Source organism: Carcharodon carcharias, chromosome 4 (genome assembly GCF_017639515.1).
Source record: "Carcharodon carcharias isolate sCarCar2 chromosome 4, sCarCar2.pri, whole genome shotgun sequence".
Classification (NCBI taxonomy): domain Eukaryota; kingdom Metazoa; phylum Chordata; class Chondrichthyes; order Lamniformes; family Lamnidae; genus Carcharodon; species Carcharodon carcharias.
In genome coordinates, this window is record NC_054470.1 from 113,158,813 (window position 1) to 113,180,501 (window position 21,689).

The following is a 21,689-nucleotide window of genomic DNA, read 5'->3' on the forward strand; positions in this document are numbered from 1 at the left end:
GGGCACACGCCAGGCACGAGGGCAAGTCCTGTGGGCACTCGGCTGCCCCCAGTTCTCGGATGAATGCCTGGGAATCCTCGTGGAGGAGGTCAGTGCCAGGCAGGACACCCTCATCTCCAGTGATGGCAAGGGGAGGCCACCGCGCCTGACCAAGGAAACATGGGCAGAGGTGGCAGCCTAGGTCAGCGGCCATGATGTTGTGCAGTGCACATGGGTGCAGTGCCACAAAAAGTTCAATGATCTGCTGCGCTCGGCAAGGGTGAGTACCAAGTTGGCATGGATCAGTGTGGAGAACTGTTAAGGGCTGTCAGGCCCCTTGTGGAGCTCAGGGGTGTTAGAGTTTGAGTGCCAACTGTCAATGACATTGGCGCTAGCCAAGGCAGTGAGCTCTGGCTGCTTGTCCTGATGGCTTTGTGGCTCAAGGGCCACGACTCGGATGTGCCCTTCAAGTTGTTCCTCAGGTGGGGTTGGCCAGGCTGCAATGGCGATGTAGGTAGAGAGTGGACTAATCTATGTTCCTCTGTCCTTTCAGGAGAAGAGAAGCCATAACAACATCGAGAGGTCAAGGACAGGTGGAGGGCCCCCAAATCTGCTCATATTGATGAGGAACGAGATGGATGCCTTAGAGATGGAGTGCCAATGCCCAGCTTGGTTCACTGGTCATGGAGAGGCAGGGGTCTCTTTCAAAGGTAAGAGTGCAATGTACAGATATGAGTGTGTCGGAGTGCGTAAACATTGTTGTGCTGTCTCACCTGTAATGGAAACCTCAAATCTGGAGGTTGTCATTGAAAGATGATGGCACCATATTGCAGATCTCCATTGTCTCACCAGCCAGGCTGGCATGCATAGTGTCAGTGTGGTGACTAATACTAATGACCTGTCGTTTTCTCCCTAGAGTCACCAGCCAGCCAACAAGTGCAGGACCCCGAGGAGCCACCCTTTGGAGGACCAGTGCCTGTCAGATGCACCTGCATCACACCCCTCTCTGCACCAGGCACCAGTGCAGATACAAGCACCTCAGTGGGCATTAGATCATCGGCTAGAATGTCGGTGCACAGCGGTGAGGGCACCTCACACTCACATGAGGAACAGGTGGAAGCAAATAGTCCCCAGGGCGCTGGCAGTCGGAGGACTGCTGGAGACTAGGACCATGCTGAGTCTGAGGCAGATGACGAGCCCCTGGAGGCGTCCATTAGGTGGCAGGTGCTGGATGCCCAGCGGGATGGGCGGGAGGATCTGATGGAGATTCCTGAGGCTATGCGTGCCATGTCACTGTCAAGGAGGCGTCCATGCAGAGCATGAGTACTGTATTGACCCTCAGCAGCAAGCACTTGCCTCCTCCATTGAGACAGCGGCAACTCTCATGGAGAGGCAGCTCCAGGAGCAGAATCGGGGTTCCTGGGGTTGCCTTGGGCCTGTAAGCCCTCACACGGGCATTGACCTCAGGGGATCACTGCCAGTGTGAGAGGTGGTTGAGGCACCAGTATCTCTGCTAGGAGCCCATTTTGCACGTGTGACGAGCGCAAAATCACACAGGCCACGTAAAATCGTGGACAATAGACTTTTTAATGGCCTTAATTGGCCCTTTAATTGTCGGTGGGCGCGCGCAGGGTTGGAGCCTGGCCCGCTGACCTCAATATTGCTCGCGTGCACAATGACATCAGGACTCACATCCAATGTCATTCCGCGCAATTTCACGTGCGGCTGGGTTGGCCGCACGCCCGACCTCAGAACGTAAAATTCAGGCCTCGGGTTCCTTGAGTGCAAACAGTAAAGCACTCCGGGCAACCCCAGTACGGCAGAACGGGGCTCAAACAATCATCCATTCCCCTTATTTGATCACAGGCCCATGCAGGTGGTGTCAGGTTTTTGAGCAGGATCCTAAAACAGGCACTCGGGGCCCTAATTTGCACATCCAGTGCACCTGACGCATTGTGGAGGGAACCGCGGCCCGAAACCATTCCCTCTGACACAAATTCTCCACCCAAAACAAAGAAGATGGGCTTGAGGCGAAGCAATTTCATCCCAAGCACAAGTCAGTATAGCACTTATGAAAATACTTGTTTGAACAATTCCCAGTGAACACCATTACTTGATTTAAAGCTGCACTGGGCGATTTCGAAAGACATGCTAATCACGGTGTGTCATCCTGTGTCTTATTTACACTGTAGTAATTGCTGATTTCAGAAAGAAGCAGTTTATCCACAAGCTGTTAACTGATTTGTCAGCTTCGTAAATAAGCCTGTAGGCAATTAAAATGCAAGAAAATCTAAATAATTTTGCAAGGGGCTTTCAAGTGTTTACAATGCAAAATTAGGAGCCAACGGGTTACACTGAATAGTTACCCTTGGTCAGTAATGTACATTGAACAAGACTATTGAGCACGTCTCACCTGATTAATGTCCTCCTCTGGTATCATTACACTATAGAATTACACACTCAGGAATAAGCACGAGGGAAATAAACAGATTAAAACGCTGAGGGGAGAATCTTTAACTTGGTGGGCGCACGTCCAACCCGACCAAGCGTAAAATGACACATGACATTTCAGTCGGTGGGTGTGCGCCAGAGTTGGCAGCACGCCCGCCGAACAATTAGAAGGCCTGCTAAGGCTATTAAAAAGGTAACTGAATGAAGTTTTTCACTGTCTGTCCAACTTTATGGTCGACGGCCAGGCAAAAAGACTGAGCGGCATCTGCATTTTTTTTAGGAAACGTCATCCACGGGCAGGGTGAGGTTTCCAACAGCAAATAAAAACAAAATAAAAACTTTAAAATTTAATTAATAACGAGTCCTTGCTCATGTGACAGAGTCACACGAGGGGCCATGTTGTATAGCATTTTAAAAACATTTATTTTTTATTTTGAAAAATGTTCATCTCCCTGAGGCAGCTCTGTGCCTCAGGGAGCTTTTCCTGTGTGCACCCATGCTCTTGCCCTCCTCCCCACCCCCCAACATAGACAACGCTGAGCGGTCCAGCCCCGATCGCAGACAACATTCGGCCTGCCCGAAGAGTGGAAAATCCTCACCTTAATATGTGCACTGGACTGAAATTTCAAAAACATTCAGGCAGCTGTAATGGACGGGAGTGAACCACAAGTCACTGTGTGATTATTCGCAACCCTGATCTTCATTCATGCTCTCCCAGGTGGGAGGCTCCCCTGCAATTATTGTCAGATTTAGAGGATGTCCACCCTTCCCCCTCCTAGTTTCTGAAGGATAGGGCAAAACAGTTGTGTTACAGATAATGGGGTGGAGTTTCCACACTGGCTGCCAGCCTGGTTTCAGTGGGTAGCTGGTCTCACCTCTCAGTCAGGAGGATGGGGGTTAAAGTCCCATTGCAGGGAAGGTCATCCACAACTCTGCTGCCCAGGCCCCAATCCACAGCCAATCCCATTCTCCCATCACCCTTGTGCTAGCTGGCTTACATTGGCTCCTGGTCCAGCAATGCCTCAATTTTAAAATTTCCATCAAAATAAAAGCAAAATACTACAGATGCTGGAAATCTGCAATAAAAACAGAAAATGCTGGAAAAATTCAGCAGGTCTGGCAGCATCTGTGGAGAGAGAAATAGAGTTAACGTTTCGAGAGAGAAGCAGACTGAAGAAGAGTCATACAGACTCGAAACGTTAACTCTGTTTCTCTCTCCACAGAAGCTGCCAGACCTGCTGAGCTTTTCCAGCATTTTCTTTTTTTATTTAAAATTTTCATCCAAATCCCCTCCATGGCCTTGCTGCTCCCTATCTCTGTCAACTCCTCCACCCTTATAACCCTCCAAGATCTCTGCCTTCCTCCAATTCTGGTCTCTTAAATATCCTCAATTTCCATCACTCCACCATTGGTGATGGTGCCTTCAGCTATCTAGGCCCTAAGCCCTGGAATTCCTTCCCTAAACATCTCTGCCTCTCTCTCTCCACCTTCAAGATGTTCCTTAAAAAAAAATACTTCTACCCATCCCAATATCTCTTTTTATTCATTTACAGGATGTGGGCATCACTGGCTGGGCCAGCATTTATTTAGCATTCCTAATTGCCCTTGAGAAGGTGGTGGTGAGCTGCCTTGTTGAACCGCTGCAGTCCATGTGGTATAGGTACACCCACAGTGCTGTTAGGGAGAGAGTTCCAGGACTGTGACCCAGCGACAGTGAAGGAATGGTGATATATTTCCAAGTCAGGATGTTAAGTGGCTTGGAGGGGAACTTCCAGGTGGTGGTGTTCCCATCTATCTGCTGCCCTTGTCCTTCTAGGTGGTAGCAGTCATGGGTTTGAAAGACCCTAAGGAGACTTGGTGCAGTGCATCTTGTAGATGGTACACACTTTTGCCACCGTTTGTTGGTGGTGAAGGGAGTGAATGTTTGTGGATTTGGTGCCAATCAAGTGGGCTGCTTTGTCCTGGGTGGTGTCAATCTTCTTGAGTGTTGTGGGAGCTGCACTCATCCAGACAAGTGGAGAGTATTTCATCACACTCCTGACTTATGCTTTGTAGCTGGTGGACAGGCTTTGGTGAGTCAGGAGATGAGTTACTCTGCAGGATTCCCAGCTTCTGACCTGCTCTTGTAGCCACAGTATTTATATGGCTAGTCCAGTTCAGTTTCTGGTCAACGATAACCCCCGGTGTCAACTCCTTGACTAATTTCACTTCTGTGAAGTGCCTTGGGACATTTCATTATGTTAAAGGTGCTAAATATGGCAGCTGATTAGAAGAAATACTAAGGAAGTTTGCAGTGTTTGTGTAGAACTAATGACAAGGTGCTGTTAACCCTCTTTTTAATTTTCCCTTTATCTTTGTAAACAGGAGCCAATGCCTCAGCACCAGACCAGCTCAGTTTAGCTCTGGCCTGGAACAGAGTGGACATAGCTCGGAGCCAAATCTTTATCTATGGACAACAGTGGCCGGTACAGTAAATGATTGTTGTTTCACATTTTGTTTTCTAAACAGAAGATCCATTGCAAGTATTACATTTTCATCGTGTTACGATTTATTAAATAAGGCATATTTTCAACTTCCTTTTCCTACAAGTTAGACATTTTGAAATCTTACTTAATTATTAAATTATGCACATTTTCGAATTTTCTCTTCCACTCTCTTTAAGCTTCAGGCATTTTCAATTGCAAGTTTTTCAGGCGTTCATGCTTTGCAATTGAATCTATACTGTGTGCAACACTTGAGTCAGTAAAGAACACTTTCCACTGCATCCACAAATATTCTAGAAATACTCTAGGTCCGAGTAAGTAATGGTTGTGTGTGGGCTTAACTCTAACCGGAGTGTAGCTAAAGGGAGGAACTGGAGGTTAGTCTCCTGTGAAGAGTTGGGAGTGAGTGTTTTAGTGATTCAAACCCAGCAGCTGGGGAGGTGGGACGGTGACAATTTGTGAGATGTTTTTTGATACATTGAAGATACAATGAAGAGCAGGAGAGCATTGAAAACCTGAGACAACTAAGCAAAGGGCCAGCACGGAACAGATTGGGGCTACTGAATATGAAGGTGACAAGAGTATGGAGTTCACTCAGGGTTAAACATGAATGATGAGTTTGTACACAGGGGTGTTTTTCAACCTAACCAAGTGGTCAGAGAGGTAGAATCAATGTCAATGATGCAAAGCTCACCAAAAATGATGGCTTCAGTTTTCAGCTGAAGAAATTTTGACTGATCCAAAACTTGATGCCAGTTTGACAGAAGTTTTGACTGATCCACTCATGCCTCTATTGCCAGCTTGACAATGGAGGTATGAATTGGGTTGCAGAAGTGATGGAGGGTTAAGCTCCAATTTTAATTTGAGTTGCCCATCAGGAAAGGGGCAGTCTTGGTTTGAAAGCCTATTTTACTGCACGTGTGTGTAGAAATATTCAAATATATAGGAATGGAAAGGGACTGAGAAAGTCCAGAGGACCATTGCTAGACACTTGCTGGCTGCAATTAGAGAAGTAGCCACACAAGGGAATTCGAGTATTGCTGAAAATAGAGACATATTGCTGAAGCTTTTTGTCTTGCACCCATCAGGACAGATGCATGAATGCCAAATTTCAAAGGAAGCAACAATTTATACTGCATGAGAAAAGAATGTTGATTGGTTGGCAAGTTGACTCTGATCGGTTGAGGCATTGTCATGGAGAATGCACCAGGGTGCAAAAGATGCAATGTCTGGACATGTTCCTTTTGCCTGCAGAGGACAGGTCCTGTGTATGAAGCTTCTAGCAAGCGCAAGTGTGTGGCTTTTTGTCAGCAATACTCAAGTTCTGTACCACCAAGTGACAAGGGACTTCCTAAGGATCTGGACAACAAAGAGGAAGAAATGGAAGATGATGGCATGGTCAACATTGGCAACATGTGGAGGGGGCAGGAGGTCAAAGAGGGATGGTATGCCAATATCATGGTTACAGAGAACTCCATTCATGTCCAGGGCAATGAAGTTGGCAGGACAGGTTGAGAAAGTGTCTAATAAAGCACAATGGGATCCTGGGCTTTAAAAATAGGGGCACAGAGAACAAAAACAAGGAAGTTAGAGTGGACTTTCATAAAGCACTAACTTGGCCTCAGCAGGAGCATTGTCTCTGGTTCTGGCCACAGCACTTTAGGAAGGATATGAAGGCATTGGAGAGGATTCAGAAAAGATTTACAAGAATGGTTCCAGGACTTCCAATATGAGGATAGATTGGAGCAGGTGGGGCTGTTCTCCTTAGAGAAAAGGAGGTTGAGAGGACATTTGATAGATGATGTCCAAAATCATGAGGAGTCTGGATAACCAAAGGATTTAAGTTGTTTGGCAAATGAAATAGAGTGGACATGATGAAAAACACTTTTTTTAAACCAACGAGTAGCTGGGATCTGGAATGCACTGCCTGAGAGTGCAGTGGAGGCAGATTCAATTGCTGCTTTCAAAAAGGTAATTGGATAATTATCCGAAGGGAAGAAAATTGCAAGCTTCAAGCTTATGGGGAAAAGGCAGGGGAGTGGAACTAGCCAAATAGCTCTTGCAGAGGGCTGGCACAGCCGCGACAGACTGAATGGCCTCCTTCAGTGCTGCAACCTTTCTAGGATTCTATAGAAGGCTCTCAAGAAAAAGGGAGAAAGAGACCAGTGATTATTAGACAGGATCAGTTCTTAGTGGGGTTGTCAACCTTCCAGACTCCAGGGATCGAACCTGATCTCCAGGACAAACATCCAGTGAGAAATATCATTGGGGAGACCAAAGAAAATTGTGTGATTTGTTTCATTCTGGCTGAACAACTTGATAAAAATTGTTACAATTGAGAAAAAAGGTAATTTGATTGACATTGAAGAATCAGCCACCAATTAGTGTATTCGCTTTCCAATTGGCTATGGGAAGGCAGGGTGCCACAGGATTGGATGCGTTGGGTGACCAATGGGGCATGGGGCAAGTCACATGATGAAACCTCCAGCAATCATTCCAACCAGAGTTGACAATCCTAATTCTCTTGTAGAACCAGCAGTCATCAATGCACCATCTTACTCTTACTGCCCTTGGATCCAATAGAATCGTTTTATTCTGATTTATTCCAATTCAGTTCCTCCAATATAATTTTAAAAGATGTACATAGGAGATTTTGTGTGTTTATTTTCAGCTGGTGTGGGGACAACTCTTTTTTTTAAATTATATTCCAGTCAGTCTTTCAGCAGAATTTTACAGTCTCACCAAAATCAATGGGCTTTTTCATGGCTCACTACATTTTACAGCCCCATCCCCACCACAACAGTAAAATTCCACCCTTATGGAAAGAACATTTTTACAATACTCCTCCCTGGTTAAATGATGAACCTTTTAAAGCCTGTTATTTTACGCATTTCTTTAACATCCAATAACATCAAATCTTATTCAAGTCAGGAATCATAGAATGTTACAGGACCACAGGCCATTCAGCCCATCCTGCTTGTGTCGGCTCTTTTGAAAGAGCTATCAAAATAATCTCACTCCCCCCTGCCCTTTCCCCATAGCTCAGCAATTCTTTCCTCTTCAAGTATTTATCCGATTCCCTTTTTGAAGGTTACTATCGAATCTGCTTCCATCACCTTTTCAGGCTGCACATTCCAAATCACAACAATTTGCAGGGTAAAATCATTTCTCCTCATCTCAACCTGCTTTTCTTTTGCCAATTATCTTAAACATCTGGGTTACTGACCCTCCTGATAGTGGAAACAGTTTTCCCTTATTTACTCTAGCAAAACCTCCTCCCTATTTCTGTCTCTTTCTCTCTCTCTGTCTGTCTCTTCCTCTCTCTAGTCTAACAATGATTTGGTGGTATCTTAGGAAACACTGCCCTCTACAGCCTGATTTGGATTCTCAATGCATTAAAGAGTGGAAACTCTGCACTGAGTGCTTCATGGATGCTTTTAGCACCTGTTCTGCTTGTTCAAGTCTGTCACAATTTGATAATAATTTGACTCAGAACAGTTAGAGATTCCTAATAATGCTTTGACACAAGAATTATAGGAACAATTCAATCAGGCAATTCAACCCAGCTGGCCTACACTGGAGGCTATACTCTACCCAAGCTTCTACAACTCACCCATCGACATATGGTTCTATTCCTTTTTCCCTCATGTTTATCCAGCTTTAAATGTATCTACGCTATTCACCTCAGCCACTCCCTGTGGTAGTGAGCTCCAGATTCTCACCACTCTCTGGGTAAAGAAGTTTCTCCTGAATTCCCGATTGGATTTCTTGATGACTGTCTTGTGATGATGACACCCAAGTTGTGGTCTCCAGTATAAGTGGAAACATCTTCTCTTCAGTTACCCTTTTAAACCTTTTCATAATTTTAACAACCTCTAGCAGGTTACCCCTCAGCCTTACATTTCCCAGAGAAAAAAGCCTCAGCCTGTTTATTCTTTCCTGATAGGTCAGTTTGCATTGAAATTAACATTGTTTTCCTGCATCCTTTGCCTCCAATCCAAGTTTGAAGACTGGAGACCATTGAAATATCCAATTAATACTCTTCATTGAATCAATTCAGTGAGTTAATGAAGCACAGCCCCTTACATCCAGTCTATAAGCTTGGCCGAAATAGCCAAGTGGTTATGGTACTGGGTTTGTAACCCCAAGATCAAGAGTTCAAATCTCACAATGGCAAACTATGGAACAATGTGACTTCATCTGAAACAGATGGAAACAGGTTTGTACTCGAAAGAGTATCAAGAGTTCAAGTCTCACAATGGCAAACTATGAAACAACTTAAATGTTGTATCTAATCAGTTAATTTGCCTACGGCCATACTAGTCTGAAAAAGCCCGATCTCGTCTGATCTCGGAAGCTAAGCAGACTCAGGCCTGGTTAGTACTTGGATGGGAGACTGCCTGGGAATACCAGGTGCAGTGCACTTTAAGGCTTGGCCTAAATAGCCAAGTGGTTATGGTACTGGGTTTGTAACCCCAAAATCAAGAGTTCAAATCTCACAATGGCAAACTATGAAACAATGTAACTTCATCTGAAACAGATGGAAACGGGTTTGTACTCGAAAGAGTTACATCCAGTCTATAAGCTTGGCCGAAATAGCCAAGTGGTTATGGTACTGGGTTTGTAACCCCAAGATCAAGAGTTCAAGTCTCACAATGGCAAACTATGAAACAACTTAAATGTTGTATCTAATCAGTTAATTTGCCTACGGCCATACTAGTCTGAAAAAGCCCGATCTCGTCTGATCTCGGAAGCTAAGCAGACTCAGGCCTGGTTAGTACTTGGATGGGAGACTGCCTGGGAATACCAGGTGCAGTGCACTTTAAGGCTTGGCCTAAATAGCCAAGTGGTTATGGTACTGGGTTTGTAACCCCAAAATCAAGAGTTCAAATCTCACAATGGCTTACTATCTGCAGCACACCACCTGACCAAAGAGACAGGCAGCTGACCAAGATTTTACATCCAGTCTATAAGCTTGGCCTAAATAGCCAAGTGGTTATGGTACTGGGTTTGTAACCCTGAGATCAAGAGTTCAAATCTCACAATGGCAAACTATGAAACAATGTAACTTCATCTGAAACAGATGGAAATGGGTTTGTACTCGAAAGAGTTACAGATGCTGCCAGACCTGCAGGAGTTAGGAGGCTGCGAGCCTCCAACTAGCCAAGTGGTTATGGTACTGGGTTTGTAACCCCCAGATCAAGAGTTCAAATCTCCCAATGGCAAACTATGGAACAATGTGACTTCATCTGAAACAGATGGAAACAGGTTTGTACTCGAAAGAGTATCAAGAGTTCAAATCTCACAGTGGCAAACTATGAAACAATGTAACTTCATCTGAATAGGAACAGATGGAAAACATGTTTGTACTTGAAAGAGTTACATCCAGTCTATGAGATATAGGTATCAACCATAACATTACATTCATAGAACATAGACTCTTCAGTCATTATGAATGCTTATAACAGGGTCAGCTCCAAAAGTACACGCAATGCCACTTCATTTATCTATTTAACTGCATCGTCCCTAAGTAACAGCATTATGTCAACACCTTGTAACTCTCTTTGGTTAATCGCTTTTCAATCAGTGTGTGCAATATCATCTGTTTACTCAATAATTAGATAGTTTGGGGATCAGTTCTGGCTTTCCTCTTGACTCATCATAACACAAGCCTATTGATACCAGGTTCCTCCCTATTGTCACTTAATAAATGTATAGCTGTTATGTTTCTCTAACATTTCTCATGGACGATTAAAGATGTAATGTTTCCATTGCTCAAGGATTAGAATCATAGAATGGTTCCAGCACCGGAGGCCATTCAGCCTGTAGTGTCTGTGCTGGTTCTCTGCAAGAACAATTCACCTTGTGCCACATTTTCTCCACAGCCCTGCAAAACTTTCCTCTTCCGATAATGATTCAATTCTCTTTCGAAAACTGCAGTTGAATCTGCCTCCACCACACTTGCAGGCTGTGCAGTCCAGAACCACTCGCTGTATAAAAAGATATTTTCTCATGTCGTCATTGCTTCTTTTGCCAATCACCTGAAATCTGTGCCCTCTGGTTCTGGATCCTTCCCCCAATGAGAACAGTTTCTCCCTATCTCTGTCCAAACCATCATGATTTTGGATACATCTATCAAATCTCCTCTCAACCTCTTCTCCAAGGAAAACAGTTCCAGTTCCTCCAACTGACCTATGTAACTGAAGTTCCTCATCCCTGAAACCATCCTCGAGAATCCTTTCTGCACTCTCTCTAAGGCCTTTCACATCCTTCCTAAAGTGTGGTGCCCAGAACTGCACACAGTATTCCAGTTGAGGCCGGGCCATTATTTTATACAGGTTGATCATCATTCCCCCGGTCTTTAGTATCTTTCCTTGGTCTTCCTAGTGTCTTTAATACTATCATTACCACTCCTTTTGCCTTGTGCAGAGCCGTCCCTAGAGTACACTGAATCGGGGCGAATGCCCCAGGCCTGGAGCTTTGGGGGGGCCTGTGCTTCAACATCATGGGTCAGATATAAATCGTGGTGCGGGCTCAGCACAGTCTGTCACCCTTGGAGACGGCAGCGCTGTCCTTGGTGGAGCAGATTTTATTTCAACTCTCACTCACCACAGAGGGTCAATATGAACTATTCCAAACCAGTTAATGTCCTTAAAGTGGGCATATAGCGCACAGTGTCCAACCTGAAGGGTAAAGCACTCACTGGCTGTGTTTATTATAGGTCTTGGGCAATTCTGCTTCTTATTTTACTTCTCTTCCCCTACATTTGCTAACGTTTGCTTAAAGTTGGAAGGTGGACAGTCGTGTATTTGAAAAAAAAGCTGAATTATTTTCTTGCAACATGTTTGTAATATTTTTTTAAAAGTTGAACGCAGCGAACGTTCTCACTCCCGTGTTTAGGCCAGAATTTTCCAGCCCCCACGGCGGCGGCGGGTTTCCCCATGGCGGGACCAGCAAGCCATTGAAACCTCCATTCACACCGGCGGCACCAGGAGATCCCACCGGCATGAGGGGCTGGTAAATTCCGGCCTTAAAGTTTTCTCCAGTTGGGGTGCGGGGTGCGTTAGTAAAAATGTTCCAACGGAATCCCACAGAGATCGTGGATTTCTCCTTAACAAAAGGAGAACCAACAATGATGTACCGCATTGGAAGCAAGGGGCAGAATTTTACGTTTGTCAGGTGGGTGGGCCTGACCCAATTGCAGACCAAGGCGCCATTTTACGTGGGTGGGCCAATTAAGGCCCGCCCAGCGTGATGTCTGGTGGGAGATCGGCTCAACTTTTAAAAATATTAAAAGTAGAGAAAAAAATCCTTACATGTCCCCTCATGAGACAATGTCACATGAGTTGGGGCATGTTCATAATTTCTATAACAACTTTATTACAATTTTTAAAACCCTCCATGAAACCTCATCCCGCCGCTGGATGAGGTTTCATGTTTTTTTCTAGTTGCCGCCGGGGCTCCTGGCCGACCCACCAACCTTAAGGTTGGACGGGCATGTCCTTTAATTGCTTCATTGATCCTGTCAATGGCCTCAATTGGTCGTTGACAGGTCAGCGGGCCCACAGCTGATTTTGCTGTGCCCCTGCCTTCCTGAAAACTTAAATGGGGCGGGGTGACATCGGGGGTTTCGCCTGACGCTATCCCGCGTCATTTTATGCATCGGCGAGCAGGCCCCACACCCTGCTCGCCGACAGTAAAATTCTGCCCAAGGAGTAGTTTTACGTGTGACATGGTTATCATGGTCACTAGTGCAGTGCATGCTTGTACCCGAGTGATTGGTAGTTGAGATGCTGCTGGTTCGCCTTTTCACACACGCGCTCGGGGCCCAGCCGTCAGAGGAAAGTTGTGTAAAAATGTTACAGGGGGCCCACAGAGTGTGATTTCTCCCCCCCACCCACACCCGCATCCCCCTAGGACCGGCCCGGACCTAGCCTTCCATGACAGTTTTGTTATTTAATCTCCCCTGCCCTCTAAACTATCGCTGCCTTCTCTTTTGCTCCACCTGCCCCTTCCCTGTTTTTCAACAGCATAAAACCCATCACATTCCTGCCTCTCTCCAGTTCCGAAGAAGAGGCATATTGGACTCGAAACGTTAACTCTGTTTCTCTCTCCACAGATGCTGCCAGACCTGCTGAGTTTTTCCAGCGCTTTCTGTTTTTATATCATTTCCTTGACCTTGTACAGACTAACACATGGTCATATATGTTTTAAGATTTATTGTGGCTATTCTACCTGGTACACCTATACTTACAGATGCCATTTTGCAAAATTCAGGCCCTCAAAATGTTAGATGTTAGAGTGGGTGCCATCGTTCTGTGAGATAGATTGGCGAAAAGTTTACTTTAGTTGCAAACTGACACTGATTCCTTTGTGTGCATAGTCACTGTGATTAGATCTAATTGCTGTTGATATTTAGGTGGGCTCCCTTGAGCAGGCCATGCTTGATGCTCTAGTTCTGGACCGTGTGGACTTTGTGAAGTTGCTGATTGAGAATGGGGTGAGCATGCATCGCTTCCTCACTATCTCCAGGCTCGAGGAGCTCTACAACACCGTGAGTAATTCATTAAAACAGCCTGCTATTCCTAATCCAGTTTATATAGCACAAAAGCATGACTGGTCCACTCTGAAGAAAGACTTGCATTTATATAGCATCTTTCACAACCTCAGCAACATCCCAAAGAGTTTCAAAGCCAATGAAGCACTTTTTGAAGTGTTATCATTGTTGTAATGTGGGGAACACAGCAGCCAAATTTCCAGGGTTTTATTTCATTTTCACATTGTTTAAGATGCAACCTCTCGCTCATGATGTGCACAGCAAGATCCCACAAAGAGCAATGTGATAATGACCCAGACAATCCTTTTTTTGTGTGTGATATTGACTGAGGGATAAATATTAACCAGGACTCCTCTGCTCTTGTTCAAAACAGCACCACGGAATCTTTTGCTTCCACTCAAGAGGGCAGATAGGGCCTAGTTACTCACTGGAATATCAGCTTGTACCTAGTGCCTGGAGTGGGACTTCAACCCATTTACTCCAAGGCGCTAATGCCACCCACAAAACCACAGCTGACTGCATAAATAGATTGCTAATTGTCTAATTGAAGGTCATGGTACAGGCCTCCTGAGAGCTATTGTCATGGGCTGCCTCACCCAGTTCCATCGCACTGCCACCCAACATTACTTGGAGATCCTACATGATGCCTCACTCAAGGATTTTGTATTCTAGATAATAACCTTATTGTTTTGCAAAGTGCATATGATGTTTCTGTTACTGAGCACCAGCGAAGCTGACTGATTCTCTCTGTGATCTCTGCTGATTTCAGTGCCGTCTCTATTCTGTTTCAGAGACACGGTCCACCAAACACTTTGTACCAGCTGGTCAGGGATGTTAAAAAGGTAGGCTGTGGCATAAGGTAGGTCAGAAAATTAATGCCGTTCACAAAAATGTCCAGTACTATTCATGCATTGTGTCCATTTTCTCGTTTATTTTCCTGGGAGGAGTAGCGTTGAGGGTAGGATGTTTATCAGGTTAAGGGTAGTCAGTGATGGAGCACAATTGGCTTATTTTCACTACTGTCACCCAGTGTCATCAGTAACCAACCCTCGCACTGTTATAGTGAAGTATAGCTCCCCCTGTACTTGCTCCCACAATACGTCATAACCACAGACCCAAAATTTGACACTTCCAGCTCCACTACTAGTCATTCTGTGGTCTCTTTAGTGGGTAAAAGTATCAAGGGAAATGGAACAAAAGGATGCAAATGCAGTTGGATGCAGATCAGCCATAATCTAATTGAATGGCAGTGGAACAGGCTGAACAGCTAACACATTTGAATTATCATCTCTTCTGGGCTTTTGCCCCCATGTTGATGATCTCCTGAGTGGTTTCAGCATTTTCTGTATTTTATATTGGTCATTAACCTGTTTCACTTTAAATGGGTTAACAGCTGTGTTAAAATAGCCAGAAACAGGAGCTTTGTGCAATGCATTTATCAATGTAATGGAGAGAGTTAAGGTTTCTCAGTGTGCTGTGCTCTTTAACCAGATGGGGGTAGATTTTCAGTTCACCTGCTCTTTAGAAACCGTCTGGCTTTATTTTTTAAATCAATGAAAATCAAGCCATCTCGATATTGATCCATATCACCATTTGGGCATCAGGTCAAAAAGTTGAAAATTCTATTGCCCTTTCTCATTCCACCTCCTATCTTCCCCATGGAATTCTCTGCCTGGCCCACCTGTATAACTCTCATAATATCTCACAACTGGTTACGTATCGAGAGGAGGTTTGCTAGAGGTGTTCAAAGTCATGAGGGGCCAGGACAGAGTAGATGGGGAGAAGTTATTGTCTTTGTCAGAGGAAACGAGAGCCAGAGGGCATGGGTTTAAGGTGAATGGCAAAAGAACCAATGACAACATGAGGAAAGCCTTTGTCCCACAGCGAGTGGTTAGGATCTGGAATGCACTGTCTGAAAGTGCGTCCATTGCCCACTCCATTTCTCAGTAGTCGGACTGGAATGGGTTTTGGGGATGACTTGCGCCAGGTCTGAGGAGGTGGCACAAGAGCAGATGGAAAGGCCTGTCAATAGGAACATGGCTGCATGTAGCAGCTGGGTCTGCTGGTGAAGGTGGAAAGTTGGGATGTTATTAGACTTCATTTATTCACAGTTCTCAAGGCTGACATAACAAATGAGGATAGCTTGGGAGGAAAAGAGGCCTTTAAACAGATGGCTGTGACCAACTCCCTGTTAAAGGCCTAACCCCTTTATTGCTTCAAGCACAGGCCCCCTTCACAATGCCAATTGACCGTCTTCACACCAGCCGGCCACTAATTGGCCATCCAATGGCTGAGCGAGCAGAGCACTTACTTTCCATTCCATCTCCTTCACCCTGCCAGAAACTGTAAAATCCAGCCCACTGTTACGGTAGATATATCTTCCAGTGGGGTCTCCTTTACCTCGATTCAGTTCTACGGACATATATAAATCACTTAGCATGGGAATATTTTAAACCCGATTTTGAATACAAAAGCGTCGCTGGATTTCTGGTAGGTATTCAGGTCACAGGACGGAAGGTTGCTGCCTACGTATAGAAGCAGCATTGTTTTATTTTCATCTTCCGTCATTTCTTTTCATGTTGTTCCTTTAACAAGGTTGCTGTGGCTACCGTTGATGATACTGGTGTCAATTTGATGGATTTGTTGGGAAGTGTGTCCTTCCCATGAACATGTAAATGCGTTGGAAGCAGTTCAGAGAAGGTTCACTAGACTAATCCTGGAATGGGTGTGTTGTCTTAAGAGGAAAGGCTGGACAGGTTAGACTCGTATCCGTTGGAGTTTAGAAGAGTAAGAGGCGACTTGATTGAAACATATATGATCCTGAGGGATCTTGACAGGGTGGAAAGGATGTTTCCTCGTGTGGGAGAATCTAGAACTAGGGGTCACTGTTTAAAAGTAAGGGGTCACCCAATTAAAATGGAAATGAGGCGAAATTTTATCACTCACAGGGTCGTGAGTCTTTGGAACTCTCTTCCTGAAAGGGCAGTGGAAGCAGAGTCTGAATATTTTTAAGGCAGAGGTGGCTAGATTATTGGTAAGCAAGGGGGTGATAGGTTATCAGCGGTAGGTGGGATGCAGATTTGAGGTTACTATCAGATCAGCCATGATCTTATTAAATGGTGGAGCAGACTCAAGGGGCCAAATCCTTGTTCATATGTTCGTATTCCTGTTGGCAAGGAGCAACAAGAAATATCATAAAGCAGCAAGCTATTGTATAAATAGTTTCTTTAAGTGTTGTGCATTTGCTTGTTGCTATGATACAAGTGCCAAATTACAAATATTAGATGGATAGTGTGTGGGCACAGATGTTTATAAATTCCTAGGGTTTTATTTAATCTTCGCATTGTTTAAGATGCAACCTCTATCTCATGATGAAAGTTTTGCATTTGTATAGCAGCTTTCACAACCTCAGGGCATCCCAAAGTGCATTACAGCCAGTGATGTACGTTTTGAAGTGTGATCACTGTTGGAATGTAGGAAACACAACAGCCTATTTGCACACAGCAAGATCCCACAAACAACAATAGTTTTCAGATAATCTGTTTTTTAATGTTGTTGGCTGAGAGGTAAATATCAGCCAGAATACTGGGGAGAACTCCCTTGCCCTTCTTTGAAAGTGTGGCCATTGGATCTTTTATGTCCCCCTAAGGGGGCAGACAGCATCTCGGCTTACCATCTCATTTTAAATTCTGCAGCTCCTACAGTGCAGCACTCCCTACAGTGCAGCACTCATAATGTCAGCCTGTATTTTCTGTTCATGTCTCTGGACAGGGAATTGAACCCACAGCCTTCTGACTCAGAAGTGATATTGCTACCAAACTGAACAACCATGTTTATCTATTTAACCTCAGCAGTCCTAGTTTGCCCAAAAAATAAACTTCCCAACATGTGCCATTTAAGATAGATTCCAGTTAGGCTGAGCCTAGAATGACGGCCTCAGTAACTTAACAGGCGATGCATCTCCAAATTCTCAACTGTGCTGGAAGATCCAGGGTTTACTCCCTGGCTTGTGCACAGTTAGCACCTCAGGTGGCAATATGAGGCCTGGTCTTGCCCCAGCACCTTTGGAGGAGAAGATCCCACCTTTAGTGACGCCTCTTCACACAGCCCATTCTCCTGTGCCTGATCAACATCCACCGAGGAAAAGAAATGGCTGACGGGCAATGCATGTTGGAACCACAACATCAATAAGGTCCGGCTGAGAGCAGAAAAGAACATTTTAACACACCATTAAATCAAAGAGTAGGACTAAGCAAAAAATAAGCAAGAAACAACGCTCCGACTCCAACAAAAAATATTTAAACCAGAATTAACATCATACAGAAGTGCACGACAAAGGTTTTCTCAGTGGCTCAGCTGCTATTTAACTTTTCCATTCACTAAGTTTTCTTCTCAATCCAATTAGTTTGAATATAAAAGAGCAAAGCTCATCCTGGCACGTGAAATTATTGTCTATAAGTCACTCTGCTTTCCTGGCAATTAAAGCAGGTAAGACATAATGAACCTTCAGACCTGCCCCAATGATATAATAGAATGGCGGAGCAGGCTCGATGGGCCGAATGGCGTCCTCCTGCTCCTTTTTCCTATGATCTTATGAAATGCTTGCTCTACCGTAGTGGAAGTCATGTCACATCTGTACAAAGCTCTGGTTAGACCCACCCTGTGGAGTACTGCATTCAAATTCTGGGTCCCACACCTTAGAAAGGATATATTGGCTTTTGAGATTGGGGCTGCAGTGCAGATTCACCAGAATGTTACTGAGGCTAAAAGGATTAAATTATGAAGGCAAGGTCGCAGAGACTAAGTTTGTATTCCCTCAAGTAGAGAAGGTTAAGGGGTGATGTTATTGGGGTGGTTAAGATGATTAAAGCATTTAAATGGAAATTAGACAGAGGAGGTTATATGGCCCAGTGGATAGTGTCCCTGCCTTTGAGCCACATGCTCCAAGTTCAAGTCCTGCTCCAGGACTTGATTGCCACAGAAGGTGTGTTCATAATGTGGCCAAACTGGTTATTTTTCAACCTGCAAATCCTTCCAACACACCTATGGCAGGTGGTAAAAGTGGGCAAGTCTCCTGGTCAGCCAGAATCTGCAGAAGGCATTGGCAAACAACCGCAGTACTGTCCCAAGCATAACCATGGACCAGCGCATGGGAGTCCGGGGTTGCCAGTGCCTTCTTATGGCATTTTTTAAATTCAATATGGGATGTGGCTTCGCTGGCTGGGCCAGCACTTATTACCCATCCCTAGTTGCCCTTGAGAAGGTGGTGGTGAGCTGCCTTATTGAACTGCTGTAGTCCATGGGATGTAGGTATACCCACAGTGCTGTTAGGGAGGGAGTTCCAGGATTTTGACCCAGCGACAGTGAAGGAACGGCGATATATTTCCAAGTCAGGATGGTTTGTGACTTGGAGGGGAATTTCCAGGTGGTGGTGTTCCCATGTGTCTGTTGCCCTTGTCCTTCTAGGTGGTAGTGGTCATGGGTTTGGAAGGTGCTGTCTAAGAAGGTTTGGTGAGTTCCCGCAGTGCATCTTGTAGATGGTACACACTGTTGCTACTGTGCGTCAGTGGTGGAGAAAGTGAATGTTTGTGGATGGGGAGCCAGTCAAGCAGGTTGCTTTGTCCTAGATGATTGTATCTGAAGAGGGAGTTAGAGAGGAAAGTATTTCTTCTGGTGGGTGAGAGCAGAACAAGGGGGCATAACCTTATAATTGGAGCTGGGGTATTCAGAAGTGTTATCAGGAAGCACTTCTTCACATAAAGGCAGTGGAAATATGGAACTCTCTCCCCCCCAAAAAAACAGTTGAGTCTGGGGATCACTTGAACATTTCGAACTTGAGATTGCTGGATTTTTATTAGACAAGGGTGTTAGGAGTTATGAAACCAAGGCGAGTAAATGGAGTTAAAATATAGATCAACCATGATCTAATTGAATAGCGGAACAGGCCTGTGGGGCTGAATGGTCTCTTGTTCCTATGTAATTGTTTTAGATAGCTAACAATGCAATTATTGCATTTTTTTACATGGTTATTTTCAGTTGTACTTGTTGCAGATTCAAATCACACTCAGTGGGTTAGAACTGAATGGATTAACACATTTGTAGGATATCTCTTTGGCTGTTACTTTAAGAATGAGAAATTTTATATTTGCATAAGACCATAAGACATAGGAGCAGAAATTAGGCCAATCGGCCCATCGAGTCTGCTCCGCCATTCAATCATGGCTGATAAGTTTCTCAACCCCATTCTCCCACCTTCTCCCCATAACTTTTGATCCCCTTACCAATCAAGAACCTTTCTATCTTGGTCTTAAATATACTCAATGGCCTGGACTCCACAGCCTTCTGTGGCAATGAATTCCATAGATGTGCATTTGCTACTAATATTGCAGAATGTGATTGCAACCCAGTTGTGTACGTTTCAATGTAAAATCTATTCAATGCAAGATTGGCCAAATCAAATAGCAAAATTGTGACACCCACATTGGATTTAACAGTAAAAGTTGACAGGGAATAGTTCTGTTCCAAACCGGGAACCCAAAATAATATAATTTTACAGGAGCAACGAATGGGACTCATTAAGGTTTATTTTCTCCAGAAATCTGATTACTTCTGTAGCTATCTGTGGACTTCACTGAACATAATCTTGCAGTTCCAGCTTTTCACAAGAATAACCCATGTGCTACATCGAAATGATTTTATGAAACAGCACAGTACATGGAGAAGAGGGTGAAAGGTCTCCTGGTTGATCTGTTAAACAAATCGCTCACAAGTTGAGAATGCCTGTAGTGGTGGGAAATGAACAACACTCTTTTAAAAATATTTATAGATTTGTTGTACATTCAGGAAAGGGCTATAGGCAAAAGTATGGTTTTATTCTTCATTCTTGGGACATGGAGGGCTTTAAGGAGCGCTGTAAAGGGGGGAGAGGGAGGTAGAGAGGTGCAGAGGTTTAAAGAGAGAATTCTAGAAGTCGGAACTAAGCCAATGAAGGCTCAGCCGCCAATGGTGGAGCGATTAAAATCTGGGATGCTCAAGAAGCCACAATTAGAAGAGCACAGAGATCTCGGAGGGTTGTAGGCCGGAGGAGGTAACAGGGGTAGGGAGGAGCGAGGGTGCCATGAAGGGATTTGAAAAAAAGGATAAGAATTTTAAAATGGAGGCATTGCTAGACTGGGAGCCAGTGTAGGTCAGTAAGCACAGGGGTGATTAGTGCAAGTTAGGATTTGGTAATGCACCCTCATCGTAAGTGCCTTCATTAAGCTTTGGATTAGAGCCAAGAGCAATGTGACAATACTGTTCAGCAAGTTTCCTGCAATATGTTGCACAGGGCACTTCACAAGAGTTGTAAGAAACATTGCAGACAAATTTGCCGTAATTGAATATGAAGATAAATGAATAATAGAATTAAAAACTCTGCCACTGGAAATGGACTTAATATTTTAGCATAAAAGCTATTCCATCTTTTCTAATTAATCATCGAAAGTTGCTGCTTAAAATCAGAAAGCTGTCAATGATGTGTGCACATAAATCACAGAATAAATATGTTTTTAAACACACTGCAATACTACTTTACTAAACAGTAGCAGTCCACAGACCAGTACTGCTGCAGAAAGATGTTCTTATGAACTGGCTAGGATTACTGCTGCATTGCCTGAGGAGGATTGCTTATCAAACACTTGTACTAATTCAACCTTCTGACACCATCATCATTGAAGGCAGATTTTCGGAATGACTTTGTGCTGTAAAATATTCCAGTTACTTATTCAAACTTATCTCTTCTCTCCAAGCGGGAATATCAAGCTTTCAGCTGGATCTATTTTCAGGTGAATGGATTAAAACAGAAAATACATCTGTTATTAAACTTAAGTTTACGCAACAGATAATGTGAAAATCCATCGCATGCATTTCAAATGATGCAGATGAAAATTATTCATTCACTTTAAACTCAAAAATTTAAATCCAGTGATAATGGGGGAGGTGGTACCATAGTGGTAATAACACTGGACTATTAATCCAGAGCCCCAGACTAATGCCCTGGAGATATGGGTTCAAATCCTACCATAGCAACTTCAATCAATGTTAACCATATTCCAATTATCAATTCCAGATTTATTAATTGAATTTAAAGCTGGTCAGTAATTGTAACTATGAAATTATCATCAATTGTTGTAAAAGCCCATCTGGTTCACTAATGTCCTTTAGGGAAGGAAATCTGCCAT

General features: G+C 44.2%; 1 protein-coding gene and 2 pseudogenes across 1 annotated transcript in view; all 3 read left to right on the top strand.

Moving 5' to 3' along the window:
- The first annotated feature begins 613 nt into the window (after positions 1-613).
- The window catches only part of trpm3 (transient receptor potential cation channel, subfamily M, member 3), a 69,742-nt gene continuing 48,666 nt past the window's right edge, over positions 614-21,689 (top strand). Inside the window, exons 1-5 of the mRNA XM_041185321.1 lie at positions 614-689; positions 4,795-4,895; positions 6,168-6,410; positions 13,333-13,467; positions 14,262-14,312. Coding sequence (XP_041041255.1) covers positions 614-689; positions 4,795-4,895; positions 6,168-6,410; positions 13,333-13,467; positions 14,262-14,312 — 606 coding nt within the window. The remainder of the gene's footprint in view (positions 690-4,794; positions 4,896-6,167; positions 6,411-13,332; positions 13,468-14,261; positions 14,313-21,689) is intronic.
- LOC121277542 lies at positions 9,220-9,338 on the top strand (annotated as a pseudogene).
- On the top strand, positions 9,617-9,735 carry LOC121277549 (annotated as a pseudogene).